The 27,909-nt window shown below is 41.0% G+C and overlaps 1 protein-coding gene across 1 annotated transcript in view; it reads right to left on the reverse strand.

Moving 5' to 3' along the window:
* The window catches only part of LOC311095396 (E3 ubiquitin-protein ligase rnf213-alpha-like), a gene marked incomplete at its 5' end in the record, with an annotated part of 61,696 nt that overhangs the window by 15,664 nt on the left and 18,123 nt on the right, over nt 1-27,909 (reverse strand). Inside the window, 14 exons of the mRNA XM_084133880.1 lie at nt 2,773-2,870; nt 3,003-3,037; nt 8,093-8,168; nt 8,248-8,490; nt 10,505-10,615; nt 14,572-14,694; nt 14,772-14,968; nt 15,136-15,337; nt 19,471-19,585; nt 25,327-25,432; nt 25,511-25,677; nt 25,881-26,063; nt 27,442-27,542; nt 27,625-27,745. Of these exons, the coding sequence (XP_083990006.1) occupies nt 2,773-2,870; nt 3,003-3,037; nt 8,093-8,168; nt 8,248-8,490; nt 10,505-10,615; nt 14,572-14,694; nt 14,772-14,968; nt 15,136-15,337; nt 19,471-19,585; nt 25,327-25,432; nt 25,511-25,677; nt 25,881-26,063; nt 27,442-27,542; nt 27,625-27,745 (1,878 nt within the window). The remainder of the gene's footprint in view (nt 1-2,772; nt 2,871-3,002; nt 3,038-8,092; nt 8,169-8,247; nt 8,491-10,504; nt 10,616-14,571; nt 14,695-14,771; nt 14,969-15,135; nt 15,338-19,470; nt 19,586-25,326; nt 25,433-25,510; nt 25,678-25,880; nt 26,064-27,441; nt 27,543-27,624; nt 27,746-27,909) is intronic.

Here is a 27,909-nt window from a genome sequence, read left to right on the forward strand (position 1 = left end):
TGAATGTCCGTGTATGTATTATGGCCGGGAAATAAAGCGTGAATGAATGAGCAATGTGTCTGTGAGCAGTAGAACGCCGTGTGAACCCGTCTCTTTATAGCGAAAGCAAAACGGAGGGAAAAGGAATGCAAGTGGATGTTAAAGTGTGTGCCAGTGCTATTTCACCTTCAGATCAGGTCCCCTTCTTCACACCGCCCTTACACATTTGGAACCTATGAAAGCTTATTTCTGCCATGGAATAGAAAATAAAAAAGGTAATTGTGACTTTTTATCTCACAATTTAGATTTTTTTTCCTCTCAATTCCTAGATTATTTCTCACAATTCTGAGAATCATGTAAAGTTTTTATTAGAATAGAATGAGTTATTTATATAGCGCTTTCATATGTATTACTGTACACCAAAAGTGCTTTACAATCATATCAGGGGATCTCTCCTCAACACCACCAGTGTGCAGCATCCACTTGGATGATGCGACGGCAGCCACAGTACAACGGCGCCAGTGCTCTCACCACACACCAGCTATAGGTGGAGAGGAGAGAGAGTGATAGAGCCAATTCAGTGGATGGGGATTATTATTAGGATTATTATGATACTTCAACGCTTCCAGTACCACTGTTCCATATATGCAGAACATGTGATCTGTGTAGGGCACTAACTAAGGGAGCACCATCCCACACTCTATGGGGGCACCATCAACACCCCACCACACCCCCAGAAAGAGATTTCAACTGAAGTTCTGCATAGGGGAGCCATTTGACCAATGGTTGCCTTGAGCAATTCTGTTACTTTATTTATTTTTTCTACTGTATATTCTATAAAGTAATGACTCATTCACTTTTAGATAGTATGTTGCCAATTGCACACATTCAACACTCAACCAAAAATGAAGAATGTTTTACAATAAAAGGAACCTAAAGGATAAAAAATACAGTGGATTTCATATTGTCTGCAGATGAAACATGACAAGTAATGCAGTTTTCATAATGCCATTAAGTGTTAGTATTTTGTCATTGTATTTTTTTGTATTTTGATTGACTATATGTTTGTGTTGGATAGAAAACTAGTGCTAGTGTTTTGACAGAATGATTTGATTTTGAGTCGGGTTCGCTGGGTTTTGATAGAGTTAGTTTATGTAGAAAAGGGTTTTTAGCATTTTGAAATGTAGAGTTTATCTATTTAACAAAAAGTGGTTTTGGCCAGAAAATTAACTATTTGGCCAGTTGTGTGATGTAGGTGTGTTGCTGTGTTAAGAGTTTAGAAAAAGTACTTTAAATAATGATAAATGCTTGTTAGCAATTATTAAAAAAAAAAAAAAAAAAAAGTTGTCCATTGTTAGTTCATGATACCCAATGCATGTTAAAGGAGCATTTCACCCATGGGAACATTGATCTTTATTGAAAGTGGGTCATATATGTAGTCGAAATGTAAAATAAATTTTGAATTTGGTGCCTTCTTGACCGAGGAAAGAAAGAAAGTAACTTCAGGACGCATTTGTATGAAAGACAACAACTCCCACAATGCACCACATTGCACAGCTGCGCAAGCCACTCCCACTAATCCAGAACAGCATATGAATCACTCATCCGTCTATAAGGCTAGCTACCACCGGAGCTTGAAATTCATGTCACACAAAATGTCTAACGTTAGTTAGTTGGCGAACTCATTAGTGAATTACTCCTCATTTGTATTTCTTTCGAAGTGGTGAATTATTGCATGGTAAAGTTACCGGGATGTTCAGTCAGATGCGGTGCGAAACTAGGATTGTTCACAACACAAACGTCCATGTCCTCGTCTGATTCAGAGATTTCGTCCAGGAGAAATTGGCATCGTTTCAATTCTTTGCCGCACACGGACTCTATCTCTGTGTTCGTAGTTGCATCTTACAGTCTATGAGTTGCATAGTGAGATCACCGGCGCCACCAGTCCGCCCTAACTCGAGCCAGTCTGGGCTTCTCGTCCGCGACAGGCAGGTCTTCTGCCTCGGCTGCTCTTCGCTATGCGGCTTGTAAAGGTAGCCACAAACACCTGATTCGAGCATCAGACTTCCGAAATCCTCTTCTTCTTCATCATATTGAGTAACGTTACCCTCCGCTATTGTCATATCTTCACATCTGTCTCCACAGTGCCTGTTAGCTAAGCTTCCAAACAAGATGGAGGATATTGCTTTCAGTTTCAGAAAGTGAAGTCCCACCCACTGATCTGTAATAGGCCTGTAGCGTGAGCGGGTCCCTCCCCATGGAATAATGAGGAGCTAATGTTTGTAGTCTCTACACTTTTCAATGAAATGTGACTTCCTGCTTATTATGACGCAAAATGATGATTTTTACGTCATAATAAGCAGGAAGTAAAACACTTAAATCCTTATTTCTCCCATCTCAGGGAAAAATGAATGAAAAATCCACGTTTATTATAATATATGACTGGGTTTCTAACAATACAAAGCTTAATGCAAATGGGTGAAGTGTCCCTTTAACAAACTGAACCTTATTTTAAAGTGCTACCAGAAAATCATACTTGGGCACAATTATATTTGTCTACAGAGCTGTTTGTAAGAATTTATCAAGTGTGTTCAAACTTTGTAGTGCATTTGCTGGCTGTTATAATGGTCAATTATACAGTTTAAAGGTATTATATTACTGTAAATATTTAACTGCACAATGCAGCGATTGTTCAGTCAGAATCAAGTATTTCAGAGAGAAAGCAAATAAATTATATTTACCAAAACTAGAAAAAATAAAAGAGGAACAACATTCGCTGCAAGAGTAACTTACTGTATCTGTATGGTTTGGAAGCCCTGAACAGGGTTGCTGTTGATGCCAAGATGTGCATTACAGTCTGGACAGCGACTAACCTCCGTGGGTCGACGATACTGGACAGATGCAGAAGGAAAACATTTTTTCATTTTAAGAAAATGGCTAAATCTAATTCTGTATTCTGTGACTTAATATTTAGTTAATGCAATGATGATGAGCCAAATCATAGGAATTAAGTCAGACCCTACCTCACCAACAGTGCATGGATGACCATTAGGACAGACTGTCAAGATCAAAAGAACAACAGAGATTAAGAAATGATAAAAAAGTGATATCTTATCCATCCTAAGCAGAATGTCTTGTCAATGTCAAAGACCTGTCAAAATTCACCACCCTTAGACCATAAAGCAATTCCATTGGCTCAAAGAAATTTTGGGAGATTTAGTTTGCCGCTCAAGTTGAAATCCTACAAAAGTCACATGCTATTTTATGTACTCAAAACAGTCAAAAATCAAAAGGATTTCAAAAAGATTTTCCCTTTATAAATACATGTTTCTAGGCATTTGAATGATTCTTCAGTAAAAAAAAGAAATCTAAATCCTGCCATACATTTTTCCTTTTCTTTTTTTTATTTTTATATCCCATTTCACTCTAAACAATGTCACATAACAGCAGTGGTATGGTTTGCAAAAGCAGTTTTATGTTCTGTCACAAGTAAATATACATAATCATAGTAAACTTTCACGAAATTTCATTCTGTAATGCTGCCTTCATGTGCTGTAGGAAATGTCCAACTTTCTCACTTCTGAAGTTACCAGCTCGTTATGTTCAAGTGCTTTGTTGTTGGAAAGAACAGGAATCATGTAGGACACCAGGTTTATTCTTGCCTATTTAATGGGAAAATGGTATTAAAGCCAAAATGATATTTAACGTCCCATTCGTAATGTTTAATTTTATGTTAATTACAGACACTAGGGGGCAAGCAAACAGGGTTAAGTGGTTCTTGATATACAGAAAAGAAGTAGGAAGTTAAAGGTACAATATGTAAGAATTTTGTATCAAAATATGCAAAAACCACTTGCACAGAGTTATATATTTCTTTCAATTGTGTGCTTACATTATCCTAAATGTTTCCAAGAACTTGTAAATTCAGAGAAATTCACAATTTTAAATAGTGCCCGTCCCTTGTAACTTGTCGCCTGTCAATGACGTAATATCCGCATTATCCCTGGTTTCCGCTCGTACTGCCATTGTAGCCAGGCCTTTTCCTGTCTGGTTTTCCCAGTGCCTTCCCCTTTTCCCTGTCCCACTGTGTAGTGATTCGCCCTGCCACTAGTGGCGCTCTAATAAACTCATGGCGCCTTTACGGCACTTCCTGTTTCACCTCCGATGCTCCCAGCTGTGGACTGTGCTTTTCGGGTGATTACAAGACCCACAGAAAACTAATAATAACTTATTATTAAACATTAAACGGAAACTTCTTAGACTCGACGGTGAGTTTCTAACACTTATTACCGTTTGCATCCTTTAGTGTGAGTGGCATCATTTGTGTTTAAGTGAGTTTGTTTGTTGGAATCGCTACTTTCGGTTTCACAATGTCCTATAGTTTCAATGTTAATTCTCCTGAGGAGGACCGCTGTTTGAGCCTTGATTTTAAGAGTTTGAGAATTCAAACTTGAATTTTATTATTATCTGCGTCTAGTGTGATGCTCAAACTGCTCTCACATTGATTGGTGTACGGAAATTCTTTTCCGTTCTTTAGAAATGTGAGGTTGTTTGAGCGCTAACATGTGCTAACGTCAGTGCTAAGTAAAGCCATTTACATATATAGAGAATTGGTACTGCGCTAATGTTCGTGCTAACCAGAGTTTTTTTTGTGAAACGGTGATGAATTTATGTTGTGCAACTGAAAAAAAACCTAAGAAACTGAGAAAGTGTTTTAATTAGGATTTAAATTATTTACTGTGAAATGAAATGTATGAAGTATTGATGGGATTTACTCCTAAAATGTTACTAGTAACTGAACTTTATTATCTTTTTGATATTTTTTTGATATTTGTGTTTATGGTGTGTTTTTTTCCTTTGACCTTGTTTAGGTCAGGTTTTTTATTACCCCTACTGATTCCTCTGCAAGAGGTGGCGAGCCGATACTGGTAGGATTTTTCCTTTTTGTTTTCTTTGCCATTGGATGCCAGAGCTGGATCCCAACATAAAGACATTTTTTGGTTATTTTGAACCACTGACTGTATTATCCATTTTTGGACAAGAACCGTATAAATCGAACTGAATCATGAGTTCTGAACATGGACCAGATAAAGGATCATATGAACTGAATTTTGCTCTCTGAACAAAGAGTGCACAAAAGGACTTTTTTTCTTTTTTTCCTTTTCTTTTTTTTCCTCCCCTTGTTTTTTCCTTTTCTTAATAAGAGGCCAAGGAGTGTGGCCATTGTTGTCATTGGTTGTTGTTGGTTGGTGTCTGTTGTATTGTTTTATGTGTTGTGCGTCAGCTACAATTTGCAAATATATATTTTTTTATATGCATTCTAATTTTGGTCATTGGTGGTTTATTTCTAGTTTCATTCACAACGAGCTCCTTAGTGAACCAGCGACTGTCAGAGGGTTTTTGCAATACTAAGCCCTCTTTCCTGCATTAATTCTCGCAGAAGTATTTTGTTACACCATAGTAACCATGGCGACAGATGTGGACAACTGCTTTACGTCTAGTGGCATGCTCACGCTGTTCAAGCATTATGGACCATGGCGAGCAGACTTTGGGACAAAAGGAGAAATAAAATGTCAATATCGGCGTGGTGTTTTCGAGATGCCGAGAGCTCCACGTCCGCGACTAACTTCGACTTGACAGAGCTTCACGACTTGACAGAGATGCTGCTCTTGCATGTTCTTTATTAGACAGGTGAGCAAATGTACATAAAATGAATCAATGTTATACAGCTCAACATGATGAAATGTTAGAATATGATCTGTATGTTATTCTAATGTTGATCTAGCTCACTGCTAGTCTCATACAGACAAACTAACACATAGAATAACATTATAACTTTCAACACACTCAAATGCAGTTTAGTGTGATAGAGTAGAGCAAGTGAAACAGCGCTGCGTTCCCTCACAAGTTGCATTCGTCAAATAAACTGACCTGTGCAAGTAGTAATTCAGCACTTGCGGCAAGAATGAAATTTCCTTATTCCTTTATATCCGTGGGACTCGCATGTGGCGCCGATATCTGTCTCTTATTAGCAATCACGACCTGCTTCATACCACAGTCATGTTAAAAACATGAATGTATTCACTCATCTATAAACATTATTAGATCCATCGGCATGACGACAAGTTCCATGATTCCGCTTATGTGTCATCAATCTACGCCTTTGTTATTGTAAGAGGTTAGCGACCCCTAGCGGTGAAAAAAATTACATATTGTAGCTTTAAGTTTGGGCAATGCATGTGTTTTATGGATGGAGAATACTGAAATAATAAAATATGTTATTTCTTAGACATGCTTTGACTGTGATTATGATAAGAACATTATACCATTTATTGACAACCATATAAACATTCACCACTCTATCTAGACATTCAACTGCTGACGATTCTGGAATTTCAGTCAAATACAGGCTGTTTTTCACTCTGTATAAAACATACAATACACTTCAAATGCTTAGTCAATTATGTAAATATGCACTACTTTAACATCAAGACAAGGAGATGTAGCTGTTGTTAAAAAACTAACAAAGAACAACATTAGCACCAATTATTCTCTCCTCCGCCATGTTTATGGACCGCCTGATTAAAAAACTTGGGTATCAAAATTATCTCTGAGCTTCCTAGTGGTAAATACGAATTGAGAGGATGTTCATGTCAAATTTTTAACTAGGAAACTCGCATTTGCAACAATTCCAATTATTAAAGCATGTAAAGGCAGCATAAGATATGGTATTGCCATGAGGCAGTGGACATGCATTTATTATTATCATTGTGTTATTTTAGGCATCACAACAGAAAGATACTCGATATAAAAAAAATATAATAATAATTGTCTGTAATTGTCACAGATCAGCCTTGTCACCATCCTCTGCACTACATCTCCCATTACTCTCCTCTGTTTCCACCTGCACGTCATTCCCAATCAATCACACCTGCACCTCATCATCTCCACTACATATACAGACACCTCACCCCAGCTCATGGTCTGGTCTCGTTAATGCAAAGTGGACTATTCTCCCTGTCTCCAGCGTCTTCCATTCCTCTGTGTCTCGCTCATGATGACCCTTTGGACTCTTATTTACCTGCTCACTTCACCACTGCCCCTTTATTATCAATAAAACTCATTGTTCACCTGCCATCTTCCTCTCAGTGTCTGCATTACGTAACAGAAGACCAGACCTTGACCGAAAAGATGGATCCTGCAGTGCTTTTGATTTGCCTAGAGCAGGACAGGCTTTCTCTTGAGGCCCACACCGCGGTGTTCCCCCACCTGGCGTTCCTTACCTCCTTCCCCGACCGTTCATTTAAAGTTTTTTACCACACAGGTCTCAATGCGGAGACGAAGGCACGCCTACCTGGTGTGGGACCTCGAGAGAACTTTGAGGCTTTTGTTGAGTGGGTATTAGCTAACTGTGGTTCCCAGTTCGCCATCGGCCTTTAGGCCGCCACCATTCAAGAGCCTCGTCCCAAGATGGCCACCGCCACTCCAGAGTCTCGTCCCAAGATGGCCGCCGTTCCAGAGTCTCATTCCAAGATGGCCACCACCACGTCACAGCCCTGGTCCAAGATGGCCACCGTTCCAGAGTCTCATTCCAAGGTGGCCGCCACCGCGTCACAGCCCTCGTCCAAGATGGCCGACGCCGCACCTGAATCTCCAGTCTCCGTCCACATCACGAGTCCTGAGTCCTGTGGGGGTTCCAGTCTCCGCCCTCGGAGAGGACTATTCTCCCTGTTTCCAGCGATCTCTCTGTCTCCAGCGTCTTCCATTTCTCTGTGTCTCCCTCATGATGACCCTTTGGACTCTTATTTACCTGTTCACTTCATCACTGCCCCTTTATTATCAATAAAACTAACTGTTCACCTGCCATCTTCCTCTCAGTGTCTGCATTACGTAACAGTAATACCCAGGCAAACAATGTCAAATATATTCTCCCATATTATGAAAGTTCTGATAATGAAGTTCTGTTTTATTCTGATTACATCAACATGAAGTACAGGCTAACGTGTTTCTGATCAGGCATTAACATTAATTTTGACAGGTCTTGAATTTTGCATGACACTGGATTCTGTGAATATGTGTATTCTGTGGTGGTGCTATAGAATTTGCCACTCACAATACCACTTAAGTTGTTTCATGGCCTGCTGGGCAACAACCAACATGTCATCAGGCATAGTTGGGATGAATGAAGCCTGTGAGGAGAACATGACAGAAATATCACAACCCTGTCACCATGTTACGCCATGATTTCATAGCGTGAAGGGTTCGTACCATCATGTTGTTTGGGGACAGTGCCAGCCGCTGCAGTGGCTGCAGTAAAGGCAAATTTCCACACAGCAGGACTGCAGCCATATGAACTGTGACCTCCACCAGCACAAACTCTCTGCCTGACATCTGCGCTTGAACATGCAGAGCCTGCAGACGATTATTCACCAGCGCTTCAGCAAATACTCGCATTTCATCATTGACGAAGATGTCTGAGCTCCTGATAAAACCTCCAAGGCCAGCACATTGCTACAGAAAACAAACACAACATGAATATCAGGCACAGGGATATACATTTGTCAAAAAGTGACCACATTTCTGATCATGCCTAAACATAGGTCATGTGTTGATGTATTAATCTGTGTAATACTATAAATGCTTTTTGAACTGGGGTTTAAAGTTGGACAGGAGTTTTGAGTTCTGGAACTTACAGTGGATATAAAAAGTCTACACACCCCTGTTAAAATGCCAGGCTATTGTGATGTAAAAGAATGAGACAAAGATAAATCATGTCAGAATTTTTTTTACTTTTAATGTGACCTCTAATGTGAACAATTCAATTGAAAAACAAACTGAAATCTGTGAGGGGGAAATATGAAAAATAAAAACCTTACAATGACCTGGTTGCATAAGTGTGCACACCCTCTTATAACTGGGGATGTGGCTGTGTTCAGAATTAACCAATCACATTCAAACTCATGTTAAATAGAAGTCATTACACACCTGCCATCATTTAAAGTGACTCTGATTAAACACAAATAAAGTTCAGCTGTTCGAGTAGGATTTTTCTTACATTTTCTAAGTTGCATCTCAGAGCAAAAGCCATGGTCCGCAGAGAGCTTCCAAAGAGGGATCTCATTGTTGAAAGATATCAGTCAGGAGAAGGGTACAAAAGATTTTCTAAAGCCTTAGATATACCATGGAACACAGTGAAGACAGTCATCATCAAGTGGAGAAAATATGGCACAACAGAAACATTACCAAGAACTGGACGTCCCTCCAAAATTGATGAAAAGACGAGAAGAAAACTGGTCATGGATGCTTCCAAGAGGCCTATGGCAACATTAAAGGAACTGCGGGAATTTCTGCCAAGTACTGGCTGTGTGCTACATGTGTCAACAATCCCCCGTATTCTTCATATAAATGGGCTATGGGGTAGGGTGGCAAGACAGAAGCCTTTTCTTACAAAGGAAAACATCCAAGCCCGGCTGAAGTTAGCAAAAATAAACATCAAGTCCCCCAAAAGAACGTGGGAAAATGTGTTATGGTCTGATGAAACCAAGTTTGAACTTTTTGGCCATAATTCCAAAAGGTATGTTTGGCGCAAAAACAACACTGCACATAACCCAAAGAACACCGTAGCCACAGTGAAGCATGGTGGTGGCAGAATCATGCTTTGGGGCGGTTTTTCTTCAGTTGGAACCGGGGCATTAGTCAGGGTAGAGGGAATTATGAACAGTTCCAAATACCAGGCAATTTTTTGGCACAAATCCTTCAGGCGTCCGTTAGAAAGATGAAGATGAAGAGGAAGTTCACCTTTCAGCACGACAACGACCCAAAGCACACATCCAAATCCACAAAAGCATGGCTTCACCAGAAGATGATTAACGTTTTGGAATGATCCAGCCAGAGCCCAGACCTGAATCCAATTGAACATCTGTGGGGTGATCTGAAGAGGGCTGTGCACAGGAGATGTCCTCGCAATCTGACAGAGTTGAAGCGCTTTTACAAAGAAGAGTAGGCAAATATTGCCACGTCAAGATGTGCCATGCTAATAGACTCCTACCCAAAAAGACTGAGTGCTGTAATAAAATCAAAAGGTGCTTCAACAAAGTATTAGTTTAAGGGTGTGCACACTTATGCAACCGGGTTATTGTGAGTTTTTTATTTTCCCTCCTCAAAGATTTCAGTTTGTTTTTCAATTGAATTGTTCACGTTATAGGTCACATTAAATGTGGAAAAATTTATGACATGATTTATCTTTGTCTCATTCTTTTACATCACAAGAACCTGGCATTTTAACAGGGTTGTGTTGACTTTTTATATCCACTGTACAGTGTGTTTTCATAACACATCAAGCTCTTTAATCTTAAAATATGAAAGAAAATGTAATTCCTCAAAATCACGACTTTGTATTATTAATTATTATTCTCTTGTACATTTGAACATCTATAAACTGTTCTTCCAAGATGATGAAGCATAACTTTTACAAATCTGTAAAACATTAAATGTCTTGTTGTGTAGTATATGTTGGTGTTTTTACCTCAGGCTTAGGATGCATGTTTTTGTTTCCACTTCTGTACAGGGAGGTGACTTCTCTGAACAAAGCCATTAGCAGATAAACAGCTTTCTTCATGGGGGTGCAGTTGCAATCCTTCAAAGATGTTTAGAAAAACACGTCAACTGATTTTAAACTGATTTTATTTAACTTTTTAAAGACAATTTTTATAATTACTACATTAAATGTGTCTGTGCTTTCTTTTATATCAATCTACTTGAATTAAACCAATTACTTAATCAATCAGAGTACAATAAACTGCTACCAGTACAATTTTACCAACTTCGACAAAAGCCATCATTACACTGAAAAACAGACACTGCAACTGACAGTACCCGTCAAAAGTTTGGAAACATTAAAATGTTTACATTTTGTTGAAAGAGGTCTCTTCTACTCATCAACCATAGTAACAAGTGCCTGTCTCAGGTCTGGGAGGAAGTGTTTGAGAGCTCGAAACACAACCATCATTTCTAGCCGATTTATGTGCCAAGAAAGTAGATGGTCCTGCCACAGTCCTTGCGCCGACCGACCACTCATGATCTCCCCCCAGCCTGTGAAGTAAGCATCTGTCGTTAGCATTACACGACAACAAGAAGCCCCCGACACTGGGCCTTGGGCGAGGAACCAAGGTTTCTTCCACATGACTATGGCACGTAGGCATCGCCACGTGACCTTGATCATGCGAAACGGATTTCCCCTCGGAGAAAACCCCTTGGTCCTGAGCCATCACTGCAGGGGTCTCATGTACAGGAGGCCAAAAGTTGTTATGTTGGACGCAGCTGCCATGAGACCCAACAATCTCTAAAACTGTTTCACAGTGAGTTACTGGCCTAGTTTTACCCCATTTACGGCTGAGAGAATTGATGCTATACGAGCAGAGGACAGTTGTGCCTGCATCGTCGTCGAATCCCAAACCGCGCCTAGAAAAGTGGTCCTCTGTAGCTGGAAGGAGCACACTCTTTTTGGTGCTGAGCCTCAGCCCCAACTTTCTCATTTGAGACAGAACAACATCTCGATGCCGAACCGCCATCTGCTCAGACTGAGCTAAATCAACCAGTCGTCGATGTAATTCAACACACAAAGACCCTGGGGTCTCAGTAGAGCCAGAGCTGCATCCACGCATTTCGTGATAGTGCGGGGTGATAAACCTAGGCCGAAGGGAAGAAACCCAGTATTGGTACACATCGCCCCCGAAAGCGAACCTCAGGAACTTCCTGTGATGAGGATGGATGGCTACATGGAAGTACGCATCCTTCAAATCTATCGTGACAAACCAGTCCTTGGACTGAATCTGTGGCATGATTTGTTTGAGTGTAAGCCTCCATTCTTCTTTGGAACAATGAATTAACGGCTGTAAAACCCTGACTCCCTGCTGGGAAGAGGAACCCTTTCTATAGCCTCTTTTCATAGAAGAGTCTAAACTTCTTGCTCCATGACCAGAGCCTGCTCAGGGTCCACCACCGTAGGGAGGACCCTTAGGTATCTAGGCGGACGAGAACCGAACTGAATTCTGTAACCCTCTTCTATTGTGAGCAGGACCCAACGAGATATACTTGGCAGTAGTTTCCACACTGCCAGAAAATCTTCTAAGGGGACCAGTCTCTCGAGACTGGCCTCTGGTATTGGTCAAACAGCCACCTCGGCGCCCTGAAAAGGCGAACCGGCAGGGAACAACCGAACTGACTGTTCTACGACCCTCCTCTGAGGATCGTTGGGGAACACTGACACCTCGGTGCCCTGAAGCGGCGAACCAGCAGGGAAAAACTGAACAGCCAGCACTGCGGCCTTCCTCTGAGGATCGCCCCCTAGAGGGCGCCGAAGAGAAACGGGCATCGTGTCATGAGGTGGAATCTGTTTCTCCCCAGAGGGGGAGACTTCAGGACTTCTTCTAAGCCTTCTTCGAGATAATGACTGTCCTCAGATCTGTCTTATCCCAAGATGACTACGGGTGAGACCACTAAAGGAACCAGCCTCTCGAAACTGGCCAATCCAGTGTCCTGAAATGGATGACCGGCAGGAAACCCTGCTTAAACCCTCCTTCTGCGAGTCAGAGACTAAGACTAGAACTCGCTGGAGGGCACCGAAGGGAGATGGGCACCATATAATAGGGTGTTATCCATTTTCCCATGGGAATTCACAATTTATTTCCTCAGAATTAAATGACTCCTCAAAGATCAGATGAGTAGATATTCAATTTTCTCAAAAATTAAATGCAGCCAAATATCACCCAGACAAGTAAACACGGTCTAGATGAAAGGCTGAATGGTATATTAATTCAGACATCAAACTCCTCAAAGATAAGATGAGTATATATGTATATATTTCATTTTCTCAAATTAAATGCAGCCAAATATCACCCAGACAAGTAGAAACGATCTAGGTGAAAGGCTGAATATAGTGTATTAATATAGACATCAAATCAGAAGAGTATTTAACATTTAATTTCATCAAAAATAAATGCAGCCAGAAACAAACAGACAAGAATACATGGTTTGAATGACAGGCTGAATATTCATATTATAATGTCAAACACATGTAGTATGGAAACACACATAATTAGTTTGCACACAATCATAAGAGAAAGAGAGAAAGAGAAATTCCCATCTGATCAGTTCCCTGCGCATATATATATGTGTGTGTGTCCACTCATAATGAAGCGAGGGCAGGGACGAACACACAATCCAAAAAGCTGTTTGCTCGCCATTATACTCCTGTCTAAATATATATATTATGCTTGAGGACAAAAAACAATAAATAGACAGAGACAGTTTCACACAGAGTGCTTGCTGAAGACACAGAGGCTAGTGACTGTTTGTTCCAGGTATGCTTTATAGTTTCCTGGTCGATGATGTCACATGATGTTCCGTCACGCCATTGGACTGATTCCATACATTCTTCATAATGCAATCACTCAGAGGCGTTCCCACAGCGTCTCAACGCAACTCGAGTTCCCTTAAAAGGGAACTGTAGGTTATTCCTTGTGATCAAAGCTGAATGTTCATCATTACTCCAGTCTACATTTTGTGATTATAATTATTATTAGAATTATCAATGTTGAAAACAGTTGCTGAACATTTTTGTGGAAATTGTGATACGTTTTTCAGGATTCTTTGCTAAATATAAAAGATCAATTAACAGTATTTATTTGCATTTATTAAAAAAAAAATTTACATTTATTAAAGCATTTATTATAGAAATCTTTCGTAACATTATAAATGTCTTTGCATCATTGATGAATAAAAGTATTAATTTCTCTCTTTTTTTAATCCTACAATAAATGTTTGAATGGTATTATTGTTTATACAAAAATGTTTTAACCATTGATAATAATAATAATAATGAATGTTTTTTGAGCATCAAATCATCATATTATACTGATTTCTGAAGGATCATGTGACACTGAAGACTGGAGTAATGATGCTGAAAATTCAGCTTTGATCACAGGAATAAATTACACTGTATATTCACATAGAAAACAGCTGATTTACATTAGAATAATATTTCACAAAATTACAGTTTTTACTGTATTTTTTATTAAATAAATGCAGCCTTGGTGAGCAAAAGAGACTTCTTTCAAAAACATTAAAAAAATTTAACGATTCCAAACTTTTGACAGGTACTGTATGTTTATTTGGACAGACTGTTTAATGTTGCTCAAAGGTGGTATAAATGTATTTACACAACAACTGCATAATGTAAATAGCTTACATAAAGTAAACAGCTTACATATAAATGATCAAATTTATAAAAAAAACAAACAAAAAAAACCAGAAAATCATTACTGAGTAGGGCTGTAGTAATATGACAAAAATCAGGATTGTCGATTATTGCTCTTGATGTTGTAATACCGGTAATAATTAATAATTATTCAATGGTGACTCATATTAACACCTCTGATTGGCCATTGCATTCATAAGCTCAACAGAAACTTGTGATTGGTTATAATATTTATGATAAGAGAATTCGAAAGATTGCAAAATTCAGTCAGTGAGCACGTGTACTGTGTGTGTGTGTGTGTGTGTGTGTGTGAAAAGGAGTAAATAAATAAATACCTCAATGGCTTTCTGTAGTCCATTCATGTTGCAATCTCGCATGGCTTTGGCTACAGCATCTCTAATAGTTTTGTAGTCCATTCCACATGCTAGATACTGGTCAATCTGGCTCCCATCTTGATTCTGAGAGAAAAAAATATTAGCAGTTAAAGCACAAATACTCATATCAGCATTACGAAATTAATTGAAATAAAACCCACCGACTCAAGGATCTCCTGAGGAAACAGCCACCTGAACTTTTCTTGTGGCAGAAGTTTCTGGACATATTCCACCCCATGAAGACTGCAGATCTTTCTGATGAGGTAAACCCTGTACCAGTCATTCCTGCTCCTGCAGCACAGATCAACCACACTGTTGAAAAACGCTGGATCAGAAGCCAAAGGATCACCATGTACACCTAAAACGAGGAAACATAAATCAAATATTTAAAAAATCTTAAAGGTCTTAAAAGAAGGTTTATTTTCTTTATGCACAATATATATTTTGATATGCTCTTGACAGGTTTTGTGAGATCATGTCAGGCACTAAAGCACAAACACTATAAAGACTTGCATTCAGCAGCACTGGTCACTCTGTTGACCAGCAGGTCAGCGGCCACATCCAGGTTTAGTCGAACTCTGGCCACCCGCTGCAGGTGCTCTATAGACGCGGTGTGTGAAGACACAGAGTCAGAGCCAATGAACTCCAGCAGAAAGTGTGTTTCCTCCTGCAAACAGGCCTGCTGCTCCGCCACAGAGTGGCACTGTGTGTGATCGTACATGGAGTCCTGCACACACAGGAGGAACTTACTGTAACCAAACTTTAAACATACACCACATATGGGTATTTAATACTAATTCTTAAGAAAGTAACCAAAACGCTTTGCAAGTAGATTTCTATAGCTTGTAACCTTGCATGCACTAACAAAAATAATTTCTTAATCACTTAAAATCAACCTTAAAACATACATTTCTTTTACAACTTACTTTCTCTTTACATTTTTACATCTTTAATAGTGCACACTATATATATATACATATGTGTGTATGTACACACACACAGTATATTGTATAAACCGATTTGACAGCGCTATTTAAAAAAAAGTAAAAAATATTTTAAAAGTTAGTTTATATAATTTCTCTTTACATTTTTAGATTTTTAAAACATTTTTTTTTACATTTTTAGATTTTTTTGCCATTTTTTTTATACAACATGTATACAAAACGTTTATCTTAGATGCGATTAATCGCGATTAATCGATTTGACAGCAGTAAGTAAACTTCACAAAATTTGGTTAGGTTTATGCTTAAATTACAAAATACACTACCAGTCAAAGGTTTGGGCACACTAGACTGAATTTATTGTATACATAGACTAAAATCTTTTTTATCTAAATGTTGCTTGAATTTGAAGAATTTTGAGTGAGCTTGAATGAATAATGAAGGAAAAGCATTAAAGTTTTCAGGTAACATGTAAAGTCTTCCAATACCTCTTCTGAGAGAAGCCTAGAATATGCAGAGATAGAATCTAGAAAACGACTAACGTAACCTCGGTTCTCTGAGATAAGAGAATGAGTATTGCGTAGCAATACGCTATGGAAAAACTCCTTTTTCTCTGAATACTGAAGCCTTTTGTATAATAATGCAGTGCTACTGCACAGCCATAACAGTGCAGAGACTATTTGCACACTATTGGCTGGTCAGTGGAAACTGCACAAACCTAAGGCAGTGTGGCGTAACTTCGCGGTGCGAAGCCCGCCAAGGTGAGTGCAGAGCCCGCCTATAAAAGATGCTCGATTTCGCCATAGATTCAGGTTTATCGACTGAAGTGACAAACGCAGAGTCGTATGCGCCATAGCACGGCCGTCTAACGCAGTGGTTCCCAAACCTGTCCTGGAGTACCCCCAACACTGCACGCTTTCTTTGTCTCCCTAATCAAACATACCTGATTCAACTCATCAGCTCACTGGTCTAACGCAATACTCATTCCCTTATCTCAGGAAACGGAGGTTATGTTAGTAACCGAGTCGTTCCCTTTCAAACGGTCAGTCATATTGCGTAGCTATACGCTATAGGGAACCAATCCAATCACGCCGTGCTATGTTAAGCGTAAACGACATGTTCCATGATCCAAGATGGACGCTTGAACAAGGGTTCAAAGCAAGGGCCTAAGTCTGACATGATGCCTTGATAGGGCAAGACCCTAATGATGATGGCCTATCTCGTGCAGAGGCCAGCTCCAATTATACGGAGAGGATATGTGCCTGCAGCGCAGGGACTTCCAAGTTATAGAATCTGGCAAAGGTAGACGGCGAGGATCAGCCGGCCACCATATATCGCCAATGGATATTCCATTGGACCACGCCCAAGAGGAGGCCATGCCCCTAGTGCAGTGAGCTCTGATGCCTATGGGGCATTGCAGGCCCATAGAAGCGTATGCTAGAGCGATAGCGTCCACCAGCCATCGGGATAATCTTTGCTTCATGACCAGAAGCCCTTTGGTGCGGCCACCGAAGCTCACAAAAAGTTGCTCCGACTGTCTGTACTGGGCGGAGCGCTCTATATACATTCTCAGAGCCTGGACCGGGCTGAGTAGGTTTGGTTGTTGCTCGTCTTCCGATGCGGGAAGAGCAGAAAGAGTTATTACCTGTGCTTTGAACAGGGTTGAAAGCACTTTGGGCACATATCCATGTCTAGGTTTGAGGATGACTTTAGAGTCGCCAGGACCAAACTCCAGACAGGAAGCGCTGATAGAGAGCGTATGGCCTACATCCAACAGCTCTTGGAGAAATGAAAGTATCAGAGATACTTCGCAGAAAGTTGGGTTCTGGTTCTTGGCTGAGCACCAGGCGGAGAATACAGACCATGAAGGGTGGATGGAGGGTCCATTCCCCTGGGGACACGTTGCCCTGGGACAGCATATCTGCTCCCTGGTTCAGTATGCCCGGCACATGCGTCGCTCTCAGCGAACGCAGGTTGCTCTCTGCCCATAAGAGGAGACTTCTGGCCAGTTTGTACAGTCGTCTTGACCTGAGCTTGCCCTGGCGGTTTATATAGGACACCACTGTCGTGTTGTCCGTTTGGACCAGGACGTGGTGACCTGCCAGCTGTGGTAGGAAGGTTTTGAGGGCTAGCAAAACCACCAGAATTTCTAGGCAGTTGATATGCAACCGTCCCTCCTTGCCCGTCCAAGAGCCGAAGGCCAGTTTGCCCTCGCACAGAGCACTCCAACCTGTGTTGGAGGCACCTGTGGTGACCACCATTCATCTCAAGACTGTCTCCAAGCTTACCCCTGACTCGAAGAGGCTAGGTTTTATCCAAGGGGCCAGGGCTCTGATGCAGCTGTGGTCCATCCTGATATGAAGATGGCCTGAGCACCATGGTTAGGGGGGAACCTGTGGTTTCAACTAGTACTGCAGGGGGTGCATTTGGAGCATACCCAGTGGAAGTACTGATGATGCAGAGGCCATGAGGCCCAGCATCCTTTGAAAGGTTTTCAGGGGGCTCTTGGTCCCCACTCTGAACGAGCTCGCAAGTCGCTGAATAGCCAGAATGCGTTCGTTCGACAGCCATGCCCTCATTTGAGCTGAGTCTATAACTGCACCCAGGAAGGAGATCCTCTGAGCGGGAAGCAGAGAGCTCATGGCTGTGTTTATTCTGAGTCCCAGAAGTCAGTTCCGCCTCCGACTGGGCCAGAACCTGCGCGAGGATTTGTTTCAGGGTTAACATCTTACAAGGCCGTTTGATAAGGGCTTTGTTCTGATGTCTGAGATCTAGGATGGACCTGAGGGGCGGCTTTTCATAATCCTTTTCCTTGGTGCCGTCGATACTTGAGAGCGCAGCTGAGGTAGAGTGTCGTAGACGGGCCAAATAGGTGATGCGCTATGACTTTGTTAGTTCCTCGTGAACTTCAGGGAAGAATGGTGCAGATCTCTGGCGAGGGGCCTGTTGGCGCCCTGGCAGGAACCATTCATCCAGGCGGCTGCGTGTGGGCTCCACAGGAGAGGCCCAGTTGAGATCGAGCTCTTCAACTGCTTTGGAAAGGATGCGGATAAGCTCAGCGTCCAGTCCAGCCCTGGAGTTGCTGTGTTGCTTAGACGGTAAGGGGGAGGGGTCTTCTGCTGAGCCCGCCCAGTCCTTTGCTTCCGTAGCCGCCAATGACAGCGAGTCATCGTGTGGATCCTCCTCAGATCCGCCGAATAAGACAAGGCCGCTCGCGTCACATGAAGGGGCACTGGTTCGAACGGGAGAACAGCACAGGTGAAATCTCTCTGTGTGGAGACAGTGAGGCACGCGGGGTCTGAACTGGCGTGGGCTCACTAGTCTCTGCATACTCAGCCCTCCGATTCCGACGTTTTTTCCTTCGAGGTTTGAGAGGAAAAGAAAATGGGAGAGCGCGAGGGGCGGAGTCGCGCTCTGAAAAGAACGCGATCCTAGAGCGGAGAGATGAGAGTGGCATACTCTCGCAGAGAGAGCAGCTCGTCTCGGTCAGAGCAGCGTCCGCGCGGGCCTTACCCAGGCAGGCGACACATTCGCTGTGTCTGCCCTCATTTTGCAGAGAGGCTCTGCATTTGCCACTGCCGTGACGTGACATTGAAACAACGCCGCTGCACTTTTAGAAATATACCACCTGTTAAAATTGGGCTTCGCACCGATTGGTTCGCGCAGTTACACCGCACTGCCTTAGGTTTGTGTAATTACCACTGCAGCCAATAGCGTGCAATTAGTCTCTCCACTGTTATGGCTGTGCAGTAGCACACTAGCACTGCATTATTCTACAAAAGGCTTCAATATTCAGAGAAAAAGGAGTTTTCCCATTGCGTATAGCTACGCAATACGACTGACCATTCGAAAGGGAACTACAACAAAGCTGTAAAATATGACAAGCGAACTGAGTTGGTGAGGGCAGTGATATACACACCTCTAAACAGTTTATGAACAATGAATAAAGCTCAGTTTTATCAGTCTCCTTGATGATGTTGCTTTGCTCAACTTCTGTCAGATGCCGCTGAAGATAGTGCTTCACATCATCAAAGCTGAAATAGGAAGACATACATTATATCCATAAATGTATAAGAAGGGTGTCACATTTGTCCCTTTTCCACCAAAAAAGAACTGGTTCGGAACTGGTGCTGGTTCAAAGTTGGTTCAACTTGCGAACCTTCTCAGAACCGGTTTGTTTTTCCACTGACTAGAGAGCCCAGCGAACGACGTCATTACATCACTGAGTATGTTGCCTTTGGCTATGTCTTAGCTTTCCTAGAAACGCTTATGCCAAATTCAAGCATAACAATTACAATGGCGGACTACATCGTCTTTCTGCAAATGTTTCTCCTGGCTTTGCGATCCTATATTGGGGTCAGAAGAAGACGTTTAGAACACATTTGTGCTGCTTGTCTTGATTACTATAGACGGAGGTTACGTTCGAGAAGAAGTTCGACAATAACCCCGCCCCCAGCCCCCGAAGTAGGCATGAGGTGGTAAAAGAACGGTTCTAGTCCAGCAAAGAGCTGGTGCCGCTTTGGAACCAATTTTCCTGGCCGAGAACCAGTTCTTCGGCTGTCGAAACACAAAGAACTGGTTCGCGAGTAGGCACCGGCTCCGAACCGGCACCAGCACTGCCTTGGTGGAAAAGGGGTAATTGTCAGTCTGTTTTGATTTCTGTCTTTGTCTGTGTTCTGTCAATTGGTTCAGTTCTGTCTGTGCCCCCTGCCTGTTTCTGTCTGTTTGTTTCTATGGTGTTTGATTAATTGTTAGTTCAGTTCAGGTGTGTCTTGTTAATTTGCTCTTCGGTTCTGTCTATATAAAACCCTGTGTTCTGTCTTGTTCTTTTTTTGGTTCTTAACGTTACATGTTTTGGTTGTTCTGTTTCTGATCTTGCTCCTGAGCATCCATTTGTTTAAGATTTGAATTTGTTTTTGTTTAATAAAGCTGCTGCACGTAGATCCTGTTTCATCCTTGCTGCAACCGATTGTAACAGAAGAACTGACCCAAAATGGATCTAGCAGCACTACAGCTTATTTGTTTGGCCAGGGAATGCGCTCGCTCGAGGACCACATCAGTGATTTTATTTTTTTTTTGTAATTCCACCAACCTCCCAGACTATGCTCTGATTGACTTTTTCTGCCATGGACTCAACCACTCACTTCAATCCATTCTCGTCCGTGATGGTCCTCAAGCATCCCTGAGCGTATTCATGGACTATGCCCTTCTAAAGGGTGGCTCCACCTTCACTGTGGGGGAAGGGAAGGTTCCAGTCCCTGTCCAGAGTCCAGTTAAGGCAGAGCCCTCTGCCAAGATGGCCGCTGCCGCCGCTTCTGAGCCCTCGGTCAAGATGGCCAGCACCACTTCTGAGCCCTCGGTCAAGATGGCTGCCGCCGCATCAGAGCCCTCGGTCAAGATGGCCACCACCACGCTAGAGCCCTCAGTCAAGATGGCCACCGCCACGCCAGAGCCCTCTGTCAAGATGGCCGCTGCCGCTTCAGAGCCCTCGGTCAAGATGGCCGCCGCGCCTGACTTGCCGGTCCTCGTCCAGAGTCCCGAGTCCTTTGTCAGTTCTTAACGTTACATGTTTTGGTTGTTCTGTTTCTGATCTTGTTCCTGAGAATTCGTTTGTTAAAGATTTGAGTTTGTTTTTGTTTAATAAAGCTGCTGCTCATAGATCCTGTTTCATCCTTGCTCATTTTGTATGTCTTTGTATTAGGAACTTATAACTTTGACTAAAATATCCTTGAGAAATTTATGGCAATCAGTTTCAGTGTATAAAATATTGCCTTGTTTTAAAAAAAAAAAAAAAAAAATGTAGGCAACTCCCAGCATCAGTATTTCAAGTATTTTGAACTTAACTAATTTGTGTTTGACCGATTACACTTTAGGCTACATGTTTTCAACATTCAAATTTCTTTATTAGTTTTTCTGCTTGGAACATCTCAGCTTAAGTGTCTTGAGAGTTAGCTAGTAAATAATTTAAAAAGGGGTGCCACAGTTTATCAAAGGTCCTTAAAGAACCAGCCTGTGACAGTCTGATTTTTTCCATTTTAATGCAAGTGAACACTTCTTTCAGCCATGTATCAAAAGAAGGGGGTGAGGCATGTTTCCACTTTAAAAGTATGAGACGTCTCGCTAGTAAAGTAGTAAAGGCTAGAGCCTTTTGATCCATTACTGAAAGGTTAACATCAACGAAGTGGATTTGTATCAATATCTATGGCAAAGGCATCCCTCAAAAGTTTGAATATTTTAGTCCAGTAATCAAATAATTTAGGGCATCCCCACAACATATGAATGAGATCTGCTGGTGATTGCTTGCACCTATTACATGCATCGCTGACAGAGGGGTATATTTTAGCAAGTTTAGCATTTGTATAGTAAACCCTATGTAGAATCTTACACTGTATGAGGCCATGTCTTCCACATATAGATGATGTGTGAGTGAGATCTAGAATAAGCTCCCAATGTTCATCAGACATCTCAAATCCCAAGTCTCCCTCCCACGCACCTCTGGCCCTACTTGCAGAGACTGGATTAATATTGTGAATCAGATTATAAATGACAGAAATACAATGTTTTGAATGTGGTTCAAGCTTTAAGAAGTCATCCAATGGAGATTCAGGGGGGCGATTCGGAAAGTGAGTGAATAGTTTTTGCACAAAGTGCCTGACTTGAAAGAAACGAAATAAGTGGGAATTAGGTAGGTCAAATCTTTTGGAAAGGTTATTAAAGGATGAGAAAACTCCACTCTCATAGAGATCATCAAAGGTCTTTATGCCTTTATCAAACCATATTCGAAACACCTGATCCATACTAGAGGGTGCAAAACTGTGGACTTTGAAAGAGGGTAGAAGACTTATACAAACCAGTGTGCTTTCTAAATTGAGTCCATATCTTAACATATCTTAACATTGCCTACCAACTAATGTTGGTAGGCAATGGTAGTTGAGAGCATATAACTAAATTTGAACTAATGTTGGTAGGCAATGGTAGTTGAGAGCATATAACTGAGTGCAGAGAGAGGCGTGCTGAGGACTGTTCCAGGTAGGACCAGCAGGGGGGTTCAGAATTCAGACTGTTCCTCCAGTATAAAATTTTCTGGAAATCGCAAGCCCAATAATAGTGCAAAAAGTTTGGGAGTGCAAAACCTCCCTTGTTTTTAGGGAGCTCTAAAATTGACTTCTTAATTCGAGCTGACCTATTTCCCAATAAAAAGGAAATTATTCGTTTGTCCAAATCCATAAAAAAACTTTTTCTTAAGGAAAATTGGAATATGTTGAAATAAGTACAAAAACCTGGGAAGAACAGTCATCTTGATTAGGCTTATACGCCCAGCAAGAGAAAGAGGGAGGTTAGCCCAACGTTCCATGTCAGACTCAACCTTTTTAAGTAAGGGGACAAAATTAGAAACATACATTCCAGTTAAAGATTTGGTCGCAATAATACCCAAATACTTAAATCTATCAGCCGCCCATCTAAATGGTATAAGTGAATGTTCAAGGTTATTGGCCAAAGAATTTACAGGGAACAACTCACTCTTATGAAAGTTAATCTTATACCCAGTAATTTTACCGACATGGTTTAGAATGTTCAGAATAATAGGAACAGAAGTCTCTGGATCAGAAATAAAGAGTAGATGATCGTCTGCATATAGGGATAATTTATACTCTCTACCTAACCAATTTATACCTTTAAAATTTACATCCTCACGAAGCCAGATAGCTAAGGGCTCAATGGCAATGGCAAAGGCAAAAAGCAAAGGTGACAAAGGACAGCCTTGCCTAGTGCCCCTCTGAAGTAAAAATGGTGGTGAAACCACACCATTAGTTAACACAGATGCCTGTGGAGAGACATACAGTAATTTGATGCAGGAAATAAAGCAATCATCAAAACCAAGGCTTTCTATTACACAAAACAGATATCCCCACTCGATTATATCAAACGCCTTTTCCGCGTCTAGTGCCAGAACCACTTCTGACACATCTGAACTAGGTATATTGAGAATATTGAAAAATTTCCTTGTATTAAAGAAACAATGTCTTCCGATCATAAAACCTGTTTGGTCATCCAAAATGATTTGGGACAACACTTGTTGTAAACGCAGCAATAAAATCTTAGTTAAAATTTTATTATCCACGTTCAAAAGTGAGATGGGTCTATAGCTGCTACACAGTAAGGGGTCTTTGTCTTTCTTGGCAATCAACAGGGTGGGAGGTAGGCAGCCTTTAGAAAAAGTCTTGTTAAACATATTCTGTAGTGCAGGTGTTAGGGATGTAGAAAACGCTTTATAAAACTCAGTAGTAAACCCATCAGGGCCTGGTGACTTGCCATTCTGTAAAAGTTTGATAGCTTCAACCACCTCAGAAACTGATATTGGGTCACCAAGGGTCCTAGCCATGATACTATCAATGTTGTAAAGTGATCTAATCCAAGGGCCATTGCCAACAGTCAGAACATAAGGGAAGCTCATAAGTATAAAGGCCTGAATAAAACTCTAGGAAAATGCTATTAAATTAATGTGGATCATGAAACACGTCTCCCTGTGGTGACCTTATTCCATTAATCAGCATTGATGCTGCTGATGCTCTAGCTTGATGAGCTAATCATTTACCTGCCTTATCACCCAATAAATAAATAAAAACATTGCTTAAATTTAAGCAACTGCGCTTCAGCCTTATTTGAGGTCAAAAGATCAAATTCCATTTGTAAACGAAGGTGTTCTTTATACAGATCTTTATTTGGATCAACAGCATACTGATGATCTAAACTTTGTAGGTCCATAAGAATTGTATTTAATTTAAGCTTTTCAGCCTTATTTTTGCCAGAAAAATAAGAAATTATCATACCTCTTAAATATGCCTTAGAAGTTTCCCAAAGAGTCCCTCTACTAATAATTGGCATATCGTTGACCTCAAAAAATAGGGCTATTTGCTCAGTCAAAAATTGTTTGAAATCATCTCTAGCCATAAAGAGAGAGGGGAAGCGCCACTGTTTGGGAAAAGGTGTGAACCGAGAAAGATTAACGTCAACAGAGGTGGGTGCGTGATCCGAAATAACAATGCTGTGATATTCACAGCTCGATAGGTTTGAAAGTAGTCTGTTGTCTAATAAGAAAAAATCTATTTGTGAATATGACTGATGAACATGGGAGAAAAATTAGTAGGCCCTATTCGTGGGAAATTTTAAATTCCGAAGACAATGCCGCCCTGTGTTCTTCCAGCAGTGTCGTCAGAGTAGCCATATCTGTTAAATTCCCGCTAGCCTGTGTTTCGTCTTTCTTAACTTCGTCTTTCTTTGTGTTTTGTCTAGATTTCGAAGTCATTTTTACCCAGAAAATTTCAAAGTAGTAAGCTGACTAATAAACTGGATAATCATCTCGTTGATGGGCCAAAAAATAACCTTTAAAATGAAAACTGTGGGAGCACGGGCGAAACGCAGCTACTCCCCACACGTCAGCCGGAAGTCCACCAACATGCACCCTTAAGTAATACCAACACAACTTTCCTCATTAACAACTCCAATACTTTGTGTAGCAGAAATATTACTCAATTGAGTGACAGTAACTTACGTGAATACACATTAGTGTAACATAGTTACTATATTGTCACATATTTTTCAAAATATATGAAAAGTGGCAATTCCTTATGTTATTAATATATTGTAATATATTAACAAAATATATTATTCTGTATATTTTTCAATATATTAAACAATTTAATATGACGATCATAAATATATGGAAATATATTTTCTTTGAGTAAGTGATTGCTGTTAGATTTCCTGCACTCACCTGTATTTGAGCAGGAGTTTCAGCACCACTGAACGCACCACTGTATTTTTATCCACAGAGTCATCGGAGGTAGAGAGAGCCTTAGTCAAGAACCTGCGGTCTTGCCCTGAGAGCATGAAGAACAGCGTTCTGATCATTTAGCAGAATCCAGTCCTCCACGCATACACATTACTAACAGACGTACCTCTGATCTGAGGAACCGAGCAGGCCTCGACCATCAGAAGAGACAACAGGTGGAGTATGATGTCTCTGCTGGGAGGAGTGTTGTCCTTGAAGCACACGCTGGACACCAGGTCAATGAAGAAAGCATTACATCGCATTCTGAACAATGCGTTTTGATTGATGAGACTCCTAATGACCAAAATAAGCACACGATCTTTTAGACTAATAGAGAGAGAGAGAGAGAGAGAGAGAGAGAGAGAGGAGAGAGAGAGAGAGAGAGAGAGAGAGAGAGAGAGAGAGAGAGAGAGAGAGAGAGAGAGAGAGAGAGAGAGAGAAAACAGGCAAACAGAAAGATAAAGCACAACTATTCAGCACAGACAATTCTTAGATACCGTATTGTGTCAGAGGCCTTGAGCTCAAAGTCACCAGGCACCTCCTGTATACACAGAGGGCAGTGCATCTGACCGGGCACCAGCCACCTCTTGATGCAGCTCAGGCAATAGATGTGGTCACACGGCAGACTCAAAGGGTCCCGAGGGTCACCCATGCACGCTGGACAAGCCTGAACACCAAACCTGGGTAAACAAACAGTAGCCAAATTTACATGGACCCTTATAATCTGTTTGTAATCAGACTTATAGCCCACTAGCCCAGTCCGAATAAAAGTTGCATGTAACCACGTCAATCGGTATGAATTTCCAAATACGACAAATTTTATCAGGATTGTTAAGGAGTGGTTTAAACTTTTCTCTAAATCTCTTCAGTGTGTTACAGTCAAAAGATCAAATCCATTTTAAGCTTTTAAGCTGGCGCTCGATCGGCCCAAAGTCCGGCATCCGACCAGCGTGGAAAGTCTCAACGTGTTACTGTCTTTTCTCGAGGCAAAGTATTTTTTGATTGTGAAATGCAATACATTTGAATATGTATTCTCTCGTTATTTCATCTGACTCCATAAATGAAAAGGTTTTAATGATATCTGTGCATCATTAAATGTGAGCGAATGTTGGACTATTCCTTTTAACTCTTTAATGAAAATAATGTCAAAAACGGTTAGAATAATAAAATGTAACAATTTATTATGTCAGGTAAATGTATTATGCCAATTTCATAATCAATTCAAAGATAATCAATACAAAACATCAAAAGCTCTGGAATAAAGAAAAGAGATGCGAACCCGACATTAGGAAATACATGATGCTGAATTCTTTGAGGTCCTTCAACATCATGGGCTCATCTGAGTAACAGAAGGCCCCAATCTTCTCGTTGCATTCCATTATATACACAGACCTCTTTCACACGGAAACATGGAAATTTGCATTCAGAGGTTACACCTTTTGGGGGTAGGAGACCATTTGTCTAGACCATCTTCCTTTGTGTGCCAGTTATCCCTAAACTCTTAAAAACCTTATTGCCTTTTGTTTTACTTATTTGGAAATGAGACATTTGTACCAGTCGCAATGAGACATTTCAAATGATACTAAATATGTATAATACTCGATGTTAATCATTCACATTAAACCATATATTCTTGGGCGAGTCCTTGGTGATCTTCACATGGGGGAGAAGGAGGGGGGGGAGAGGGAAAGAGATGTAGACTAGGATGACTCAGACTTTCGTCTCGATAGTGCACGAGGGGGAGTTCAAATGTTAATTTCCAGAGAGGTCCTTTGTTCTCTCAGGGTCTGGTCGCTCTTCAACCAGACTGTCCGGCATCTCCTAATTTCTCAATTCTTACAAGCTTGTAACATATAAATGTGCACATCAACCTGATCACTTTATTTAATGTTCATGTAAATACTACATTTGGATTCATCAATGGGAATGATTTCATTCCGATTAAAATAAAGAGTGTCTATGTAAACGTAGCGAGAGACAAATCACCAAAATCCTATAATAGTAGCCTCTTACTAAACTCTTTGATTAAAAAAAAGTAAAACTAATATCAAATCAAACCTAAGAAAGCTCTGAGATGCTTCATCTTTGCAGGCTTTGAGTACGGTGATCACTGCCTCGAACGGCTGCTTCTTTTTGAGGTCTGAGTTCTTCTCTAGGACCTTTAGCAAACAGAGGAGTATTGATAAGCTGAAATGAAACTGCTGAAGGAACTATTTGAGAGAGGACTACAAGTCGACTCACTTGTGCTAGGCGTTGAGTATGTTCCAGAACCAGTGGCCTGAGTTTCAAGTGCACGTCTCCAACACCCAGTAGCATGTGCTCCACAAACAGGGCCAGAGAGTAAATGCGCCGCCAGCCGTGTCTGAAAATTAATAATACAATAATGCAAATGATCATACATGATAATATTGATCATTACCATGTAGAGTAAATTATCTGAGTTTTATTTGCATGCAAGCGAGCACTGTGCACATGGGTTGAGTGTCATTCAGAACTGAACTAAGAATGCCTTGATAATTCCAGTTC

Source organism: Abramis brama (assembly GCF_963993115.1).
Source record: "Abramis brama genome assembly, chromosome: 13".
Classification (NCBI taxonomy): Eukaryota; Metazoa; Chordata; class Actinopteri; order Cypriniformes; family Leuciscidae; genus Abramis; species Abramis brama.